The 20,770-nt window shown below is 43.5% G+C and overlaps 1 protein-coding gene and 1 non-coding gene across 2 annotated transcripts in view; both read right to left on the bottom strand.

The window, feature by feature from the left end:
* Positions 1-373: 373 nt before the first annotated feature.
* Positions 374-20,770, bottom strand: part of LIFR (LIF receptor subunit alpha) — a 73,233-nt gene continuing 52,836 nt past the window's right edge. The window contains exons 12-20 of the mRNA XM_058718024.1: positions 19,554-19,624; positions 16,034-16,247; positions 13,196-13,375; positions 10,476-10,577; positions 9,754-9,921; positions 5,907-6,068; positions 4,898-4,991; positions 2,959-3,037; positions 374-2,575 (exon numbers count right to left, since the gene is read on the bottom strand). Coding sequence (XP_058574007.1) covers positions 1,952-2,575; positions 2,959-3,037; positions 4,898-4,991; positions 5,907-6,068; positions 9,754-9,921; positions 10,476-10,577; positions 13,196-13,375; positions 16,034-16,247; positions 19,554-19,624 — 1,694 coding nt within the window. The 3' untranslated portion in view covers positions 374-1,951. The remainder of the gene's footprint in view (positions 2,576-2,958; positions 3,038-4,897; positions 4,992-5,906; positions 6,069-9,753; positions 9,922-10,475; positions 10,578-13,195; positions 13,376-16,033; positions 16,248-19,553; positions 19,625-20,770) is intronic.
* On the bottom strand, positions 18,297-18,492 carry LOC131490054 (U2 spliceosomal RNA). Its single transcript, XR_009250928.1, has one exon. It is a non-coding gene; the product is annotated as a U2 spliceosomal RNA (small nuclear RNA).

Consider the following 20,770-nt stretch of genomic DNA (forward strand, 5'->3'; position numbering starts at 1 on the left):
GCAGGATCCATTTGGTTTCAGGGGGGAACGAGGCATGAGTTGCGGGCAGCAGGGGTGCGGTAATGACCAGCCACGGCGGGAAACGAAGGCAGCCCCAGGTCTGAGTGTCTGGGGTGTAAGCTGAGGAAAGGAGCCCAAGAAGATAAAGAAGAAGAGAAAACTGTTAGGGATGGCTCTGGCTTGATAGATTTTTCACTGTTGAAAATCCCAAGGAGCTATGACATGGTTTTAATATACTGTGTGTGTGTATAATTAGTTCTAGTTCATCCCACGTGTCCATATAACATGAAGCTCAAGAATTTAGCTGAACTCTGGCAATTAGAGCTAGGATTCATAGAGTACCCAAATGGATTTTGCTCCTTGTCACCCTGTGGCTTTTTTCCATGACATGGTTTTTATAAAAGAAACATTAGGAGCTAGGAAAAAAGACAACTGATCCATTATATGCAAATGCATCACAGAACCTCGGATGATAAAAAAGAAAAAACCAGGCACATTTTGATGTATTCAGAGATTTCCATTTTTCAGGTACTTTGCCTTAACTGTCAAAAGACAAAACACACAAGACAACGTGGGCGTGAGGGAAACAGAAGATACACTTTTGAGTTTTTCATTCTGACCACATTCGTCCTAGACATCACTTATGAAGACCAAAGGGGGCAGAGGATGCTGAGAAGACACACAATCACGGGCAGCTCACAAAGAAAATGCTGTGCCCTTAATGCAGGTGTGCCCACGGATTCAAACTGACTTTGTGACAGTTCATACAAAATAGCCCTTGAGTAACTGTTCCTACAGGAAGCATTATCTTTTTAGTTTTAGATTTAAAACTTTGAGGACTGGATCAAACAGTCTGGACTCACGATCATTTCAGAGGCAGAACCTGCCTAAACGCCCGATCAGGAGGAACGTTTGCTACGAGGTGTCCTGGGTCATCACCGCCTGGGTGCGTGGGGCTCCGTGGCACAGCCTTCTCAGGAGAAAGTGACACCGATCAGGGCTGCACGAGAATAGCTGACACAGCGAGACTGCCCAGTAGTCACCTCAAACAGGAAACCCCTGGAATCCTGTGTTTATCAGTAATACTGAATTTGCTCATGCTTACAAAACGGGCACCGTGTCACACGCAAAAAAACAGATGTTTAGAAAAACTTAGATCTGCAGTCTCAGAAATTTCAATTTTAAGTATTAGGGCAACCAACTGCAACAGGGGAAGTCAGCATGCAAGCTACAAAATAAGGGACAGGTTTGTAAACCCTCCCAAAGCAAGAGAACACGATTCTCATTTGGGCTGGTCAGTGTCACGCTCATTTTCAACGTTTGTACCCCTGAGAAAACTGTTTGATAACCATTATACAGTAGGCACGGAAATCAGTATACTTTATCAAACAAAACACTAAGTAGCTGTTGCTACGTTAAAAATCATATTAATTTTTCGTAAATGCTGTGGATAGAGGAGAATGATGTTAACAATTTTGAAATCTGTGCTTGGTTTTCATCTAAATGGAGCAAGTGTCAGGCAAATAAACATCATCTGTTACTTTGACATTTTTCTCCTGTGCCTGTAAATCTGCTTGCAATTCCATAAAGTATCCGTATGAGAAAACCACTGACAGAACAGAACGCGCTGCTGTGGGAGTTGTTTTGCATGTGTGGGACCGGACAGGATTAGCCGTGAAGTGCTCCCCAAAGGTGGAGCACGAGAGATTCTTTGGCTCTAATCACAGATAGCTCCGAAACTTGAGTTGCATGGTCTGGATTTCTGAGTTACCCTACTTGGGCCATGAGACTACGTTAAGAGCACATTAACACTTGGAGTGTAACTTGCGCAGTGAGGTCCACCTTGCTAACAACACTTCACAGGATCCCTCCAAGATGCCCCGTGCTGGCACGGCAGCACCAGCAGTGAGAGCTTACTGAGATGGCAGACTGAAGTGACAGAGTGACACTGTTAGTCATTCGGTTTGTTCTGGAAGAAGTTTGTAAAGGACCACCCTCCTCCATTCGATTTAGGAGAGTCTTCATCTTTAGGAGGAATCAAAAATTGTCGGGAGTTAATGGAGCAGGGACTTCCAAAAGAGACAATTTCACTGTTGCTGTCTGTGGATCTGGGAGAGTCTGGAGATACTAAGTTCCAAGCATTTACATTGGCCTGAGGTCTGTAACCTGCAGTTTTATCTAAGTCAGCGTCTGCAGCCAGGTCTTCTATGGTAGAAGTGATGGGGAGGTGCATTTGTGGCTTATAGCCTGCCCCCCCGACGGGGTCGCTCTCTTGTTCCTCTTCTGGTTTTGCCTGAGGCTGATACATGGACTGGACATCGATGTAAATGACTTGTGAGGTCCCTCCGGCTTCATCCACTCCCGGGTTCGGTATTTCCTCCTCGATGACTGGCGGACAATAGGACACAACCACGTGGTTCTCGGGTTCTGCATCAGAGCTCTCTTCTGGGCGCTCGGCTATGGGAGAAATTATTTCTGTATCTTCTATTTTAGGAACTGCTGATCGAGTTTCCAGAACTTCAACATTATTTGGGGTACAAGGATTCATTTCTAATGTTTTGAGAGCGCTGTTTCCCTAGAAATAGATCATGAAACAATGATTAAGAATAGCACTAAAAGCTGCCACAATGCCCTTCCTACAAAAAGGGGCGTTACTGGAGGGATTTTTTTCACAGCTGTTTATACAAATTTGTCTCTACTATTCTGTAGTACCTGCTAGAACAAAGTTACTTTTTTTACATATCAATATGTTCCCTGCTATTAATAGCAATGGAAAAAAGAGCATGGTAAAAACAAGTTAAAATTAATAATTTCAGAAGTTCAGCAGATGTTAAAGCACTGCTCTTTCGCTTGATACATTTGACGTTGGATGATATTTGCACATTAAAAGCTTTTCACAAAAGACTGAAAAGAGGAGGCCAGGACTTCAAAGAGAAACGTAAGAAAATAAAGGGTTACCTCACAGACACTCTTCTGAAACTGTAAAGCTTTACAATTTTCTGGATTTGGAATGTCAGGGTAGAAGGTTTCTTTAATCCTTTAAATAAAGATGATTAAGTACATTTAATAATTGAGATGATCAATTAGACAACAAATAAGTTAGTAAATCACTAGGTTTACTTGGACATTTTAAATGATGCTTTAATGAACTTCTGAGATAAAAATGCAAGATCCTTTTTCGTGTGATCATTTATGAACCTTTCTGTACAATGCACTGAGAGGTTCCTATTTGAAACAGACAAGCGGTACTTCTATTTTAGAACGACGGTATCTTCTGAAAATAGAAAGCAATGAATTGAAATGGGGACTGTACTCCCAAATCATAAGTGAAACAGAGGACCTGCTCATCTACTCAAACGTCCACAGTGCAAACTAGATTAAATAGGGCCCATTACTGTGGGAACATATTTGCATCAGGCAGTTCTCCACTGCTCATAACAGGTTCTGGACTATTAGGGGAAAAGGCTATTAATGTTGAGCAAAAACTAAATGCAAACATAAAGGGTATTTTCTCAGTGCCATATTACATTTATAGCTGTTAAAAGGAAGTTTAGTATTTGAAATTCCCGCAGGAAAAAACAAAACAACTTTGTTAAATGTTAAGTATGAAATGTTCTAGCTTTTAAACTCTCTCATGTTGGGGCGCCTGGGTGGCTCAGTCGGTTAAGCGTCCGACTTCGGCTCAGGTTATGATCTCACGGTCCGTGAGTTCGAGCCCCACGTCGGGCTCTGTGCTGACCGCTCAGAGCCTGGAGCCTGCTTCGGATTCTGGGTCTCCCTCTCTCTCTGCCCCTCCCCCGTTCATGCTCTGTCTCTCTGTCTCAAAAATAAATAAACGTTAAAAAAAATAAAAAAAAAAATAAACTCTCTCATGTTATCTTTTGTATTAAAGTCATTTTTAAAATGTGATTTTTGGTAATGAAAATATGGTTACCAAAACAGGGTATTCTATAGTTCTAAACTATTACTATGCTAATTTATAAACCGAGATTATTAGAATACATTCTCTTCTCTGTCATGAATGATGGCATTTTTAATGCCAGTGAGGGCTGTCTATGCCTGAACACAGCCATCTGTCCCAAGCCCAGCCCAGGACAGTGCCTGCCAGTTGACCATGATGTACTCTCTCACACGGAGTCCCAGCTTACCACCTCGCCTCACCTCCTGCCTCTCAAGCTTCACCCAGACACACAGTTCCTCTCACCTTGTCCAGATGACCAAGCTCTTTCCAACGTCTGGGCCCGCACAGGAGCTCTTCTCTCTCCCTGGAAAACTCTCTCCTCTCCTTACACTTTGGGACTCCACTCAAACGCAACTCCCATAGGGAAGCCTTGGTTGGCATCTCTAGTGACGTGGTTCCTGTTATTCCCCTCCTGATGCCCAGTGACTTTCCTAGTACCCACTCACACTTTGTAAGCGTGCGTTTACTGGATGATTATGTGTTTAATGTCCACCTTTCCCTACTACGATAGAAGTCTATAAGGGTCACGCTTATTTAGTTCACCTCTGTCTCACTCTTCACATGGGAGATGTCATTCATATTTGTTGAATAATGAATAAATGATGGTAGTTTCTAAACAGGTCATCAGGACAAATGGGATCCTAATCATTGATCTTGCATAGAGGTACTGCCCTATTTATGCCTGTAAATATTTTTTAGCATATCTGCTCTTACTTAAAATTATTAGTAAATACAGCAGGAAAAAATTTACCTTTCACTTGACTAAAAACCTTTAAATAACATGCCATGTTCTTGCTTACTATTAAATCCAACATTGATTCTGACTAAATCCACATTTACTGACTAGTTGCAGCCAAGTACTTCTCCGTGAACACACAAACGAAACAATCATGCTCTTAAGAACACAACAGCAAGAGTAAATGCAGGTACCATTACCATTCTCGTTTCCGATAGCAAAGAATGCTCGTTACCACTCCCACAATGACTGCCACCGCCACTGGGATGAGGATGGCAATAATTAATCCCACAGCTAAAAAGAGAATATTCGATATATTCACATCACTATTTTTAGCATGAAGTATAGAATAAGTTCCTATCAGAAGACATTTAAGTTGATAGATTATTTAAAGGGAAAAAAATTCCACGGCTCCAGGGACATTGAAGAACTACTCAAATATGACCTTTAGGCATTTTGATAATGTTTACACTAATACTTAAAATTCTTTGGAGCACAGCTGAGCGCTACTGACCATTCGATTCTTCTTCCCTGTGTGTGGGGCGGGCAAGGAGGCCGTCGTGCACGCTCTAGGAAGTTCCACAGAATCCCTGGGCTTCACCCATGTGATCCCAGGAGCACCCGACAGTTCTGGGATCCGAAAATGTCACCAGACATCGCCAAGTATCCCCCAGGAGGCAAAATCACCCCTGGCTGAGAACTGTATCCTCATGGTGCTTTAGTCAGTGTGTGAAGCCCACCTCGGGGCTACAGGACACGCCGTGCCCCGACTCAAGTTCTTTGCCGCGGACAGTCAAAACTATCTTCCCCAGTCCCCATCTCAAATTTGTGAATGCTGGGCTTTCCTTTTTTTTTAAGGATATTTCTTTCACCCTTCTCTAGATATGTTAAAAATCACATTTAGAATAGTTAGGGAAAAAAAGGATAAAGTGGGTCACCATTATCTGAATTCAACATGCATTCAGAACTCCAGACTTCAGAGGTATCCTTCATTCCTTAATTTCTTAGGTACTCACGAGGAAACAGCTCCAGATAACTGACAAGAATAAATATGAAGCCATCCCCATGGCCTCTTAACACTGCTGGCCACCCACTTGAAACACGCAACACGTGAAATTTTTTAGAAGAGGGTTCCTACAGCGACAAAACTTGCTAGAAACGTTATGCACTCAAGTGTGGAAAGCATCTCAACAGCAGCAATTAACTTACAATTTTCCTTTGTCACCACAAACATGCTCTTCTCTGGGCCCATTCCACCATCTGTATAGGCTCGCAGGACCAGATGGTAACTCGTTTTACCCTGAAGATCGGCAATTCTCAGTGTCTTCTGGGAGAGGTCGGTAATATTCTTAACCTTTATGTCAGAACGACCTATTTTTAAAGCGAAGATTATTATTCCTGATCTCTACACCATTTTAAACACCCGGTCATTCGTCTCTTGTTCTACCCACATCCCTTTCAAGTGACTGGTTGCTGGTCACCGGGAGGACCAAGGCCAGACTTGTGGCCAGACCTGTGGAATCAGCTAAGTTCTGCCAGTTAGTAGTCGTGGAATCTGGACCTGTTAGGTAAACCACTCTGAGCTTGAGTTTCTCTGCCCGTGGAAGTGAAGTTGCCATACATTCCCTAGGACAATCCCAGCGTATAGCCGACAAACACGAGAAGTCTCTTCTCTTCCTAAGGACATGAGAACACACCACAACCGCAACTTGCTGGGGAGGGGGACGCGGTGCCTGGGGCTGGTCCTGCCTGAGCTGAGAGAGAGGCTCGAGGGAGGAGAGCCCGCCTCGCTAGAGCACTTGCTCCAAACCACCCGGGGTAGAGGCAGCGCACCAGGGTTGCCGGACGAGTCACTGGCGAGGAAGCCTTGAATCATTTCAAAAGAAGTATGAAGAACTGTCTAAACCATTATTTTCATGTTTGAATCAAAATACCGGAAGACAACAGTTTGCAAAAACGAACTGTGCTAAATGGCTAACGGCCAAAAAGTAGCACCTCCCTGCCAGCACCTTCCCCTGCCACCGACAATCACCACACAATCTGACTCTTTGCGGATTTACTTCCGTATTTTGAAAAAAAACCCTCAGACTGGCAGTGCTTTGGTTTACAAATCTGATTTGATTTTGATTTATAAATTTGATGTTGACCTTCCGTATGCACGTCCTACAAAGAAGGTGACGCTTTGGTGTTCTCCACACCCCTTCTCCCTCTCATCCCGTGTCATTCACACAAACACATCGAAATGTCTGGGAAATCCAGCGTGTACATCACTAGGATCATAGAAACATGAATTCCTGTTAAGACAAATTGCTTGGTCTGCTCATGTTTCCTTTCTTGTTTTACTGTTGTTGTAACTGCGTGTTTTTGCCCTCATTTGCTTAGTGTACCTATTCCTAATTCTTCCCGTATCCTCCTGTGAATATTCAACACAATTTTTCACGTGGCCCCACAACAAAATCCCAGGGCCACGACCAGCTCCCCCCAAACCCCTATGTCCCCCGGGGTCCCCTCCCCAGGGTGTCTGCTCCAGACACGAGGCTTTCCTAGCTCCCACCCTCCTGGACGGGCCTGCCCCCCTTGCTTCCTCAGGATGACGGGCTCTTCTAGAGCCCCCTGAGGAAAGATGGGGGAGGAAAGATGTGCAGCTCTCCAGGTCTGAGAATGCCTTCGCTCTGCTCTCACACGGGCTGGAAGATTGACAGAGTATAGACTTCTAGGTTGAAAAATTTTCAGTCAGTATCTTGAATTTTCAGTCAGTATCTTGAATTTTCAGTCAGTATCACATAGCTGTGCTATCTTCTGGCATCTGGTATACTGTTGAGAAGTCCGAGGCCGCTCTCATTCCTGATGCCTCACACACAAGCCACTTTTCTCTGTTTCTAGGACTTGTTCTTTATCTATCAGGTGCTCTGGAAATTCATGACGATCTACCTTGGTGTAGGTTTTTTTTTTTTTTTTCTATTTATCTGTGTACTTTTACTCTATATAGCCTGATCTTTCACTTCTGGAAAATGGTCTTATGCTCCTTCTTTGGTAATTTCCTTCTATTCCCTCTTCTCTCTCGCATGACAGTGAATGTCTCTGATGCTCCAACTTCCTAATCGTTTTACTCCAAAGTTTTCTCCTCTGCATTCATCTAATTTGGGGAAGAATTTCTCTATTTTCAATTTTCCTCTATCTTCTATTTAATTCTTTAAAATTTTCTTAGATCACATTTTTAATTTTGATGAACCCTTACCTATCTTCTGATTGTTCCTTTTTAGAACATCATGCCCTTTCAATAAATACAGCGCATCTCAACCACACAAGGATAGTTTTAAATTTGTTTCCCTACACTGAACCTGTTTCCTCTCATTTCTCCCGGTTTCTGTCCTCATGTTAGAATCTTTCTCAACCATCTGGTTACCCCTGGCTGCTAGTCATGGTTAAGAGTGAGCCTCTGGAAGGTCACTGTGAATTGGTGGCGCTTACTGGTTGGGGGGCATCGCTCATCACTGGTGGGAAATGACCAGGTCAATTTCCAGCCTTTCACTGGGACAGCCCCCCAATATCAGCGCCTTTTGTGTCATTCCTCAGGAACCATGTACTTTCTCCAAAGAAAGATCCTCTAATCTCGTCCAAGGAAACAGGCCTAGCTGAAGATGTCCCATTAGCTTCCTATTAGAGGAAGGAGAAGGCAGGGTGCTTCAGACACTGCTTCCTGTCATGTTCCCCTCTCTGGCTCAGTTTCTCCAAAGAATAAACCCCTTGTCTTCAGGCAGAGGAGAGAGCACTCATGTTCACTACATGAAGTCGGTGCAGGACTTGGGGGTTCTAACTGCTTCTTGCAGACTTTCAATCACCCTCACTGCTCAGCCCATATCCATCCTAGCCATCTGTCTCCAACCCTGGCCCCTACAATGAGTGAAATTATTTCTCACTGAAGCCTGAACGTCCACCTGGATTTCATGGAGCTCCGCTTCTCTAGGTCATGTGCCCCACGCCCATCAGCTCCCAAACATCCACATCTGGTGTACTCTCGCCTGTCCAGTTGCCTTTGTTTTCTTCTTTCAGTGACGAATCCACCACCTCTAAATGGAAGTCCATATGCTAGAATTTTAGCTGATCCAAGTGTAAAATTTCTGAGCATTTAAGAAAAGTTTCACTAGACTCTGGATGTTTGTAGAACTTTGTGTTTAGGATTTTTCTCGTTCACAGGCAGTGGAAGGTTCAGAAAACGCAGACCTCAGTGATGTGGGGGAGGTACCCATGGAATGCAGCTGCTCTGGGAAGTAACCTAGCTAATGCCTGGTCAGCGTCTCCATCCAGCACTGTTGTTCTCTACTTGCTGGACAGGCATTAAATAATTAAAATGGTTTCTTTCTGAGGAGGGGTCATTAAGGGAAATGAAAGCTCTCAAACTGAAAAGATGATATGCTTGTGTTATGTGGCTATGAATAGGAATCATCTGACTCCCAACAGAAATATAATTTAGGGAGAAGCCAGAGGTCTGCGCAAACATCTCTGTATTTGTAAATTTGAAAATTCTCTAAGGTCTTTGGACACACGCTTACCAACTGTCGAGGACTGACTGTACTTTTTAGGATCTAATGGATACACATGTCCCCAGTCAAGTCAGTTAAGCTGGCCAGCTCATTAAGGCCCCGGTGAACTGCACGGGTGGCTCTTTGTCACAGAACAGCAGACGCCCCAGAGCCATTCTTTGGGTTCCTGAGCTTTTCTCCTCATTATAATTACAGATGCTATGTAAGATGCTATGTTATGCATCATACAAGACTAGAAAGAGATGGTCTCCCTGTCCTATGGGGCTTATTACCAAGGGCTGCAGAATAATTTAAATGAACGGTGGTACGTGCCTTTTATCACACACTAAAATCCTAAAATTCTCATATTCATACATTTTCATTTACCTATTTTTCAGACAGTTTTGGAAACAAGTATTAAGTTGCTCAGCAGAATTTCTTTTTCTTTTCTTTTTTTTTTTTTTTTCTGTGGTTAATGAGAACTTATAGGAAGTACTGTTCTTGCTATACTCACAATCAGGTAATTTACTTACCTGATTCCAAACCCCTGATCTTAGATGTGTCTCTCTCTCCTTTTTCAAAGTAAAATAAATATCCTCTTAAAAAGCCTCTAAGCTCTTCCACAGGAATATCTTCCCATCTTACTAATATTGAATCTGCAGATGTGTCCTCGACAGTAAAATTTGGGGCAACAATTGGAGCTGTAAAAGGGGAAAAGTGGACAGTTAAGGGAGGATTTACTGATACGGAGCAAGACATCAACATTTCATGAAATTTCTATCCTCAAAAATAACTGCATTTGGACTTAGAACTTTATTCTCTACTGAGTCGTAAAATTTCAGAAATTCTATCACAAGTGTTTTTCCTGTGAAGCTTGTACGCTAATAACTAGACACACAGGTGGAACCCAGGACACACACACCCAGGGAAGCGTCCTGGGCCAAGTCTGTAAGCGGTCACTCCAACAGACGGTCTCGAAGCTAACGGTGTTCACTACATGAACGCGTTTGAGTGCAAATTAAGTATCTTTGACATCGAAATGAAGATCTGGTTTTCTCAATGGTGAAATTGTGAAATATAAACATTAGAGAAATGAAGATGGAGTAATCACGATTTTAAATTCATCAAATGAATTGTTTTTCCTTCCTTGAGCTAAGTATCTCCATTTAATCTATTTATAGAATTCACTCTTGCAATTGATTTCCATTTTTTCACATTACCTTGAACTCTAAGAAATCTTACCCACGTAACTTACCCAATTCTTCTATATATCCGATTATAGAACGCAGTAACTGATATCCTTGATTTCTGCACCCATACAGAAAAAAATTGTATCTTACACCCGGTCGAAACTGATCTACAGGGTGAACACAATTAACTTTAATAAGTACATATTACTATGGACATCTATTTTAGAAATATCCAATTTATGCTAATTTATTCTGAAATTTCCAAAGCTAATTTTAAACAGATGTTTTCTTCTTCTAAAACAATACATCTGTATTTTCAAAATTGACAAAGTGAAAAGTGACCGAAGAAAAATTAAACAAATTCACTTCTGTTGTAATGAACAGTATTATAATATGACATGACCTTGAAGGGAAAGAACAGTGATCAAAACTTGCATTTTGTTTCTTAAAATCAAGCAATGAAGACTTCTCCCCAGGATCTGGTCCAGGGTCAGTTTACTAGCAAGTCGCAGGTCCCCATCGAGCCCCTGGAAGCCCTTCCCTGGCCAGTATTCTCTTTCCCTCCTTGCTCCCAAAAGCAGACACTGACATTTCCACCCTCCCTTGACGCTGCAGGGTGGAAGGACCTGGCCATAGAGTCAGCCTCTCTTTGTAGCATTACCATTCAGTGCCCTTGAGTTATTAACTTCACAAGACATGCAAGAGAAGCTTCTTAACTTCAGTTAAAAAATCCCTTTTAAAATACCTCCTCACTACCATGCAACATGAGAAATGTTGGGAATGGGCGGACACAGTATGGCCCATGGCCTAGAGAGGCTGGCAGCATGGTGGGGGGACAGACGAATGGGGTAACCATGACACAATGTGCTAGACCACAGGGGTCTATCATAGGCTGTGGCACCTTCAATAACCAAATGAATTTAAGAATATCACGAAAATCCACCAAGAAGTGACATGTGAACAGGGCCTTAAAGGGCAATCAGGAGCTCACCAGTGGTGGTCTAGGGAGACGATACTGCTTGGGGGGAAATTCTGGTGTGGTGAGAGCACCAGATCTCCAGCTACATGCCCAAGGAAGACCAGTGGGTCTACAAGCTCAAAGGAGAGATGGATCAACCTCTACAATCATTCTGCAACTTTTTTCTTTCGAGACAGGTGTACCTGAGGTTATTGTAATCTGCATGCACCTAGCGTTATGTTACAATTATGTGTATCAGTATTCTATAGGGTTCCACTGCCTTAAGAAGAAAAAGAGCCCGAGTGGGGTTCCATGTTTTGAGGTCATAAGATAGAAAGGATAGTGGAGTGAGTATATAAAAGGGACAAGAGAAGTGCCTCCCAGCAACCATATATAATGGAGACAACTCCTGGCCTCCTGAGGCTCGGAACAGCTCTGAATGTGAATCTTGGTGCTATCCCACACCAGTTTTGTGACGTTGGGCCAAGCCACCTACTTCTCGGAGCCTTTGTTCTGTCAACCACACTGCAGGGCCTTTGCTCACCTGCCTTGGCACGGGAAGCTGGCCCTCTCACCCTACAGGTCACACACTATCCAAGGAGACCCCTTTCCACACCACCGAGCCTGCCCCAGCCCACCCGGTCATTCTCAAAGCCCAAGCTAGAAGGCTGGAAGAGAGACGAGAGCTCCGGTGGGGTGCGCCAGGACTGTGGGAGGCTGAGGCAGCTCCGTGGGGGGAGGAGGGGACCCAGGAGAGGAGCTGGTGTGAGCTGGGCACTCTGATGAGGGAGGTATGCTCTAAGAATGGATGAAAGGAACCACTGCATTATTTCAAGAAGTGGCAAATAATCTCAACCGATTTGGAGTAATCTAGTGGGCGGGACTCATCTTCACCATTTGACAGTGAAAAGGGCAGGCAGGTAGCCCTGGTTCTCTGCGAGATAAGAATCAGCAGCTGCTTGCTCTCCTGAGCCTTGTGCCCATGTGAGGGAAAACTACGGCAACGGAATGACCTCAAGAAGCACCATGACCACTGAGCTACAGGTTCCACAATTCCCGAGGGCAGAGGCACAAAACACTCATCAGCCACTCAGAAGGAACAATGATAGTGGGAAGGGGGCTGTAATTACCAAGGATAGGGCTGGCTTAGCCTGCAGGTTACCACACACCCCTCATGGCTGAACTTGAGACTGCTCATATCTAAAGCAGCTCACCTGGTAGGACTCACGGCTCGTCAACAGTCACTGGGAACGGCCCCCCAAAACATGCACGCACCACGCCCCTTGCCACACGGATGCCCCCATGCCCTACACCAGCAGTGATGGCTGCGAGCCCTTTGTTCTCGGCTCTGCCTAACCCTGCAGCCTGCGCCCTGAGCACACGATGAGTGAGACCATACTACTTAGGGTTCCAGTCTTTTTTCTTCAGGAGCATTCATCCATGGTGTTACATATTTGACACAATCTTTGGCGTTAACATTCCACTTTCTAGATGTACTGTAATTTACTCATTCTCCTATTTGCTGTTTGGGTTTTCAATTTTTATGTTTATAAATACCACTGTGGTGAACATTCTTACATGTTATCCGATGTCACTCTGATTATTTCCTGGAATAAATTCTCAGACAAGTAACTACTAGATCAAAAGATATGAACCATTTCACACACATATGGCTACAAAGCACTTTCCAGAAAAGTCACACCAATTCACAGTGGTGGTGGTGGGGGGGGGGGGGGGGTGGTCACTCATTATACCCAGTCACACCATATATTGCCGTTTAAAAATATATTTTAAGAACTTTCATTAAGAGGCATGAGTTCATCTTACCAGATTCTATTACAGCTTCAGTGCTGTTGGAAGGGACTTTTTTCCAGTCCATGAGGCAGGGCTCGGCCCGAGAGGAGTTACACCACTTAATAACATAGTCACAAGTCATGCTGGGATCGTAATTCCACGTGAGGAGAATTCCATTTCCCATCCCGACAGCCTGCTCTACTTTGAGATCATCTTCAACAAGAAAGAAGTATGTTTTACTTGTATTAAAAACAATAACATACGGTATATCTCATGAAAACGGGCAGGAGTTAGAAAAATTACTTCACTGTAGAGAAATTTTAAAATAGTGCTCAAGCTAGATAAATTTCTAGCAAAGTTTAGAAATGTCGCTCTGTTATTTCTGTTGTAGAACAGTAATTACCGGTATATACAGATAAACTCAGAAGCTGGAGAAAGTAATAAAGAGCACCCAGGATAGACAGTGACACAGCAGGGCTGGGATGTGAAGGTCAGCATCAGGAGGGATGGGACTGAGGGTGTGAGGGCACTAGACGGGTGCAGCAAGGCAGGAGGCAGGCATGCCGGAGGCAGGTGCAGAGCACGAGTGGACAGTCCTAACCTCTCCTCTCCTCGTCCACTACGGACATGAGCCCCATGCCAGCAGGCGGAGGCGTGTGCCTGCAACCCCAGCCCGGGGCACACAGAGCAGGAGCACAGTGACACGCAGTGAATGAGTGGATGGAGCAGACCTGCTCTTCCTTTCAGGCCCATGGTGGGAGTCAGGGCACCGGGGGGCTGCAGGGGTTTCTGGAGAAGGTGTGAAGAATGGGGAATCTGCTAAAATGCAGTGGGATCAAGACCTGTGGGACGTACCAGTGTGGGCAAAGGGAGGGGTGAGATGCAGAGGTTGGTGGGAAGGGGGCCGTGCTGAGGTTCTATTTCCCCATCCTGCCAGATTCCGGCCCAGGGATAAGGAAGGCCCAAGGTTGGGGGTGAGGATTGGGTAGGTTAGGCCGAAATTTCCCACAGTAATGGGAGAAAAGACATAATTTCTGTAACTGATTTATATTCAAGGGTTTAGTAAAAAAGTCAAAGAAAGGCTTTCTGGGAAAAAAAAAAAAATTGTGCTCATAAGGCAATTACTACCTAACAAAAGATAGCAATTTGGTTTAGAATTCAGAAGACTTTGGATTTAACATGTTTGGGCCCAATGTGATTAAAACCCCACAGTGTAAACTTGCTCTGAGGCCCAAGGCCGCCATCTTGGGAAATCCTCAAGGCACACTGATTTCTTCTTAACTCTCTAGGTGTTGATGCTAGACCACTGTTAGTTCCATAAACTGCCACCTTCCGAAGGACACAGGGAAAAGGCAGGAATACAGTTCTTAAATTAAAAGACAACACAGCTATTGCTTATCATGATAAGGCAATGAAATACAGACTCTACATCAGAAGTGTTGGTGTTCTCTTCTGTGTGTCTCTCTTTCCTTTCCTTTTTGTGCTCACACTGCTACCTGGAGACCTCTCTTTCTGGCGTGTGCTGCTTCCTGGGCTCTGTGTTGCGTGTCTCTGAAATGTATGGCGCCTCCCCTAGTCCTTCCTAATTCCCCTGAATTGTCGACTGAAACAAAGCAAAGAACCAGCTAAGTTACAGGCAGTAAGAAACTGCCTCAATCAAGAGTTGAAAAGATAGAGGACCCCAACCGGACCAACTTTTCTTCCTTTAGGAGTGGGTGGGCACAGATAGGAGACCCCATATTGAGGCAGGACAGCAAAGTGGGGGAGCAGGGAATGACCTCAAAGAGGAATCAACCGGGAAAAGAGGCAGAAGTGGCTATTTAAAATTCCCAAGTCTAGAGCTATCAAGGCGGCCAAGAAAGAATGGACACATCATTGGGAATCCATAGTATTTAAAGAAAGGCAGGGGAGTCTGGGTGGCTCAGTCCGTTAAGCATCCTCTTGATTTTGGCTCAGGTCACAACCTCATGGTTTGCAAGATCGAGCCCCAAGTCAGACTCTGCACTAACAATGTGGAGCCCACTTGGGACTCTCCCTCTTCCCCTCTCTCTGCCCCTCTGCCCTCTCTTTCTTGCTCTCAAAAAATAAACTTTAGAGGCGCCTGGGTGGCTCAGTCGGTTAAGCGTCCAACTTCGGCTCAGGTCATGATCTCACGGTCCGTGAGTTTGAGCCCCGCGTCGGGCTCTGTGCTCACAGCTCAGAGCCTGGAGCCTGTTTCAGATTCTGTGTCTTACTCTCTCTCTGACCCTCCCCCGTTCATGCTCTGTCTCTCCCGGTCTCAAAATAAATAAACATTAAATAAATAAATAAATAAATAAATAAATAAATAAATAAATAAACTTAAAAAAAAAAAAAAGGCACTAAGTTAATTTCAAAACTGCCCCAGTTACTTTTTCAAGCTTATATTGATAATATATATTATAATATTATAATAAAGACATTTGTTGGTAAGATATTACCAACAAAATGGCCACTTAAAATAAAAATTTTGTCCTGGCAGTGTGCAAAATAGCCTAGCTAATACAGCATCAGCTCTCATGGTCTTGGAGAGAGAAATGAAAACGGTACTTGAGTAAGTAGTTGAAACATTTCCTATGAAGAGTAATCTACCACCATAACTCTCCAACATTATGCACTAAAGTAACTGGGTAGAGTAATTATTTTATCCATCAGTAGATGTTTGGAGTCAACACTAATGACTGATGACTGCTGTCTCTCAATGAATTCGGGACATTGATCTGCTTGTTCCTCCTTTTGCATCAGCAGCAACAGGGGACAGGAGAAGAAAGCTGACATTATGAGAGCAAACACCTTTAGGATGCTTCACTCTAATTCCCTGTTCTTATGTACTATGTTATCTTAAGTACTCACCGTTTGGAATTTCCATACTAGCTATTTTAGAAGGTGGCGATGAACCAACAGAATTTTTTGCCACCACGCTGATGATGTAGTCGTTTTTATCAAGTTGTAGTTCTGCCTTATGTTGAGGATCAGGGATCTCAGAAAGGGACTGTGTCTCCTCATCTAGTGAACATGACACATTATAGGAAAGGATTTTCCCATTAGCTTCGTTAATGGGCAAAGGCTATGAAAAACAGAAAAATAAATTCTGTCAAGAAACCTGCAAAAAATGGCTATGTGATGAGGCAGGCCCATCCATCAAGTCTAAACCAGGTACTGCATTAATCACAACAAGGTAACAGTGGAATAGATGAAGCTGTTAACAGTATAAAACACAGATTTAAAAGGCACGAGACCAGGATAAATCAGGAAAGTGATACTGAAGAAAAACTATACTTACCGTAAGCAGTAAGAACACACAGAAATTTAAAAATTAAGTAAATACAAAACAGCATTTAGCCTCATTTTTCAGACACAAACAAAAAAAGTAGTAAGAATGACTGCTCTACCCAGCAAAACGTAAAAAATTATGGCATGAGGGACCCCTGGCTGGCTCACTCAGTGGAGCATGTGACTCCTGACCTCAGGGTTGTGCGTGTAGAGATAAATAAACAAAACCTAAAAAAATTACTACATCATAGTTTTATGTTAAAAAAAAAAAAAAATTTAATGTTTATTTTTGAGAGAGAGAGTGAAAGCTGGGGAGGGGTAGAGAGAGGGAGACACAGCATCTGAAGCAGGCTCCAGGCTCCAAGCTGTCAGCACAGAGCCTGACGCGGGGCTCAAACTCACAAACCGTGAGATCATGACCTGAACTGAAGTTGGACGCTTAACCGACTGAGCCACCCAGGTGCCCCTGTGGCATCACAGTTTTTAAAAAATATTTACTGTTTTATCAAACCAGTACATGCTCATCACCAGAAAATTTGGAAATTATACAAAAGTAAAAAAAAAAAAACACAAAAAAACTATAAAATGTTCCCATGTCTATCTCTTAAATACTTTTGCATTTTGATACTTTCTTTAAGTTGTTTTTCTAAGATGTATATTTTTTAACATTGTTTTAATCATTCTATACAATTTATCTTTTTTTGCCTTTCTATAATATACTTGTCTATAATATACACACTTTAACGGCTTTATATTTTATGTAGTATTTTTACTAGCTGACCTGAATATTCCTTAAATAAATGAAATTTAAGTAGTTTCCAATTTTTCACAATACTAAGATAATACTTGGTGCACCTTTCAGTGCCACTTTTCATTTTCATAGTTAGGATTAATTCTTTAGTGTGGATTTCTAAAGTAGACTTACTGGGCATGAGGAAACATTCAAACTTCTTTATTTATGGAGCTAAACTGCTTTTCAAAACCACTGCTCCAATTTATATGATGACGCATGGAAGCCTCTAATCCAGACAGACCTTGGTATCAATGTTCTGCTGAAGGGGCGCCTGGGTGGCTCAGTCAGTTAAGCGTCCAACCCTTGATCTTGGCTCAGGTCATGATCTCGTGCTTTCGTGAGTTCAAGCCCAACGTCAAGCTCTGTGCTGACAGCACGGAACCTGCCTGGGATTCTCGCTCTCCTCTCTCTGTGCCCTCACCCCCACTTAGACTATGTCTCTCTCTCTCTCTCTCTCATTAAAAACAGAAACAACTCTGCTGAAAACACTGCTCCACAACAGGTCCCCAGTGACTCTCCGATGACCTGTTCTACCGTACCCATTATCATCCCAAGATTTGTGGGCTTCATCAGATGATGCTGACTGCTCACTCTTTCACAGAACCCCCTCCCTCGGCTTCTGCTATATGATTTTCATCTGGTCTTCCTGCCCATCTACCCTTCCCACTCTCCTCTGCTGGATCCTCTTCCTTTGCTGGTCCTTTTATGCTGTTTTTACGTAGGGGTCCATCCTTGGCCTCTCTGCACCCTGCATGCTCTCCCTGAGTGATCCCAGTTACATGCTACTCAAAGCTGTGTCTTAGCTCCGACTTCTGCCCCGAACTCCAGAGCCTTACATCAAACCACCACCTATTAGACTCTACTTGGATATCCCACTGGCACAGATTTTTAAAAACAGATTTAAAAAATTCAACCCCAAACAACTTAATTTTCCACCCAAATATGCTCGTCCTTGACAAATGGCAGAACCATCAACCTAGTCACCAAAGTTACAATCACTTCAGTATTTTTAAGCTTCGGTTAAGCATTTGTCTAGTTTGAACAACATTACAGATTTTCTCTATACCTGAAGTAACGGTTCTGCAGTACCAGGCTGATGTGTGAAATGGACAGAGCAAGCTCCTATTCTGTCTTCTGATTCCAAAAATCCATGTGTTATATTGTTCTCAGACAGAGGACATATCAGATACTAAACTGTTAAGAACAGAGACTACACTTGATCTTAGCCAAAAGGCTGAGAAGTGATATACTGAAGTGACTGTATCATCGTTACTATATTATCATGAAATGTGACAGACAGTTGTTGGGTAGCCAGTGGATTTTCTAATCAAGAGTTGGGGGGGGGGCACCTGGGTGGCTCAGTGGTTGGGCATCCAACTCTTGATTTTGGCTCAGGTCATGATCTCACAGTTCATGAGATCAAGCCCTGTGTCTTGCTCTGCACTGACAGTGGGGAGCCTGTTTGGGATCCTCTCTCTCCCTTCCCCTTCTCTCTCTCAAAAATAAATAAACATTAAAAAAAAAAAATGAGTAAGAGGGGTCATATACAGCCCATCACAAAGCAACAGAACTTAGAGTGAACTTGCACAAAGACTTACTTCACTCAAAGTTGTACTGACATCAAATTTTTGCAAAAATAGTTTTACTTTCAACAACAGAATTCCCTATTTAAAGAAATCCAATTATGACTGTTCTTATAATATCTGATGTGGAAAACAATGGTTTTTGATGTCTGCAAATCAGATAAAGAGTATAGCAACAAAAACGGTTGCTCTAGTAGAGAAAAACTGTGGAAACATAATGCAATTTACACTGTATCTAAAATTTTTACAAAACTTTACAACTTAATTTTCCACCCAAATGCAAAAATTTTAAGTGGCATATAATAATGCAATTTACTTAAGGGAAACAAAGTACACACGAAATATGTAAAAAGTTTCCTATGTGTTCAAGATAAAAAATGTAACACCAACACAACTGAGATTCTAACTTGTGGCTTCTTGAGGTGTTTCTGGCTGAAGTGACAGACGTGGATGGAATTCACGAAATCCTCAGGTCCTTTCCAGTCCTCATGAAATCAAAGTAAAGAACGCTCCAATCCGACAGAGAAGACCCTCACCACACTGGCCGTGGTGATTCAGTAGTGATGAGGGGTCTGGGGGGGTTTAGTACCAGGTTAGATTCTCAGCAGTGCTGCAAAGAGCCAGTCTGGGAAATCCAGTCTCCTGGAGAACCCAAGTACCACACGCAAGTTTAGCATAATATAATCATTTCAATATCTAAGGGAAAAAAAAATTGGACATTTACCTTCCAATAGATTATTAAGTTTTTTCCATCAGAACTCCACTCTCTCCAAGTATCTGGTCCCTTTGAAGGAACTAGGAAAGAGATTTAAAAGTTAGCATTCGAAGACATGTACGGCATGTCAGTTGAGACTACCGATAATTGAGACAGTGGCGCTTGAGATTCTTTTCTAGGTTTTTGGAATTCTCCATAAAAATGTGAAGCAGTTCAGTGGCTTCCACTTAGAAGTGAAGGGATGAAACAGCCGAGCTCTCAACGTCTGCAAGACATAAGGCCCCTTCGAGTGGATTAAAATCACCCTTCAGGCCCTACCTGAGGCTCGTGCTGCTCTGGCTCACATCTTCCCACCTCCTCCGGCTCAGGTAGGCTCTGGCTGAGCACGGGCTTCCTGGTGCCCCGCTCCTCCAACGTGTTGAGGACACCTGCCTCAGGCTTCCTGAGCTCTCTGTGACCTCTCTTCCTGTGCGCAGAAGCTCTCCTGCCCTGGTTCCCCGTGTAGCTTGCTACCTCGCCTGCTCTAGATCTCAGCTCCAATGTTACCTTAATAGTGAGGTCTTTTCCAGCTACCCTATTTAAAACTGCAACCCCTCTTCCCCCGTCACTTTCTTTCCCTAGTCCCCTTTCTCGGCTTTATTTTTCTCCCAATATACTATTTTTAAAATTTTATTTCTAATCCTCTAGCCTATAAACTCCATGGGCAGAGACTGTTTCATCCACTGCTATATCCCTGGTGACTAGAACAGTCCCTGACACATGGCGGGTACTCAATAAGTATTTGTTAAGCAAATTAATGCTGTCGTCTTAATGAGGTGTGAATCAAGTGTTTCCTCTTGGCAACAGCAGCTCGTCAACCGAAGGCAAAGGCTCCTGTGGTAGCCAGTCTACAAATAACCAATGACATTGGTCACGCCTCCTGATATGCCTGCCTGTGTGGTCCACTCCTGCACTGTATCAGCATCAGCCTGTGTGACACAGAGTGCAACAGACATGATGGCTCCTCCCTTCTGAGCCGAGGTCATAAAAGGCATCGTGGAGGTGCCATGGTCTCTCTCCTCACTAAGTCTGGGGGGAGCTAGCTGCCATGTTATGAGGCCACTCAGCAGCACTACGGAGAGGTCTGTGTGGTGAGGACCAGCCACTGAGCGAGCCATCTTTCAAGCAGATTCTCTAGTCCTAGGCAAGCCTGCAGTCCTCACCCACGTCCACACTGTGGCCTCACA

The sequence above is a fragment of the Neofelis nebulosa genome, chromosome 1 (assembly GCF_028018385.1).
Source record: "Neofelis nebulosa isolate mNeoNeb1 chromosome 1, mNeoNeb1.pri, whole genome shotgun sequence".
Taxonomy (NCBI): Eukaryota; Metazoa; Chordata; class Mammalia; order Carnivora; family Felidae; genus Neofelis; species Neofelis nebulosa.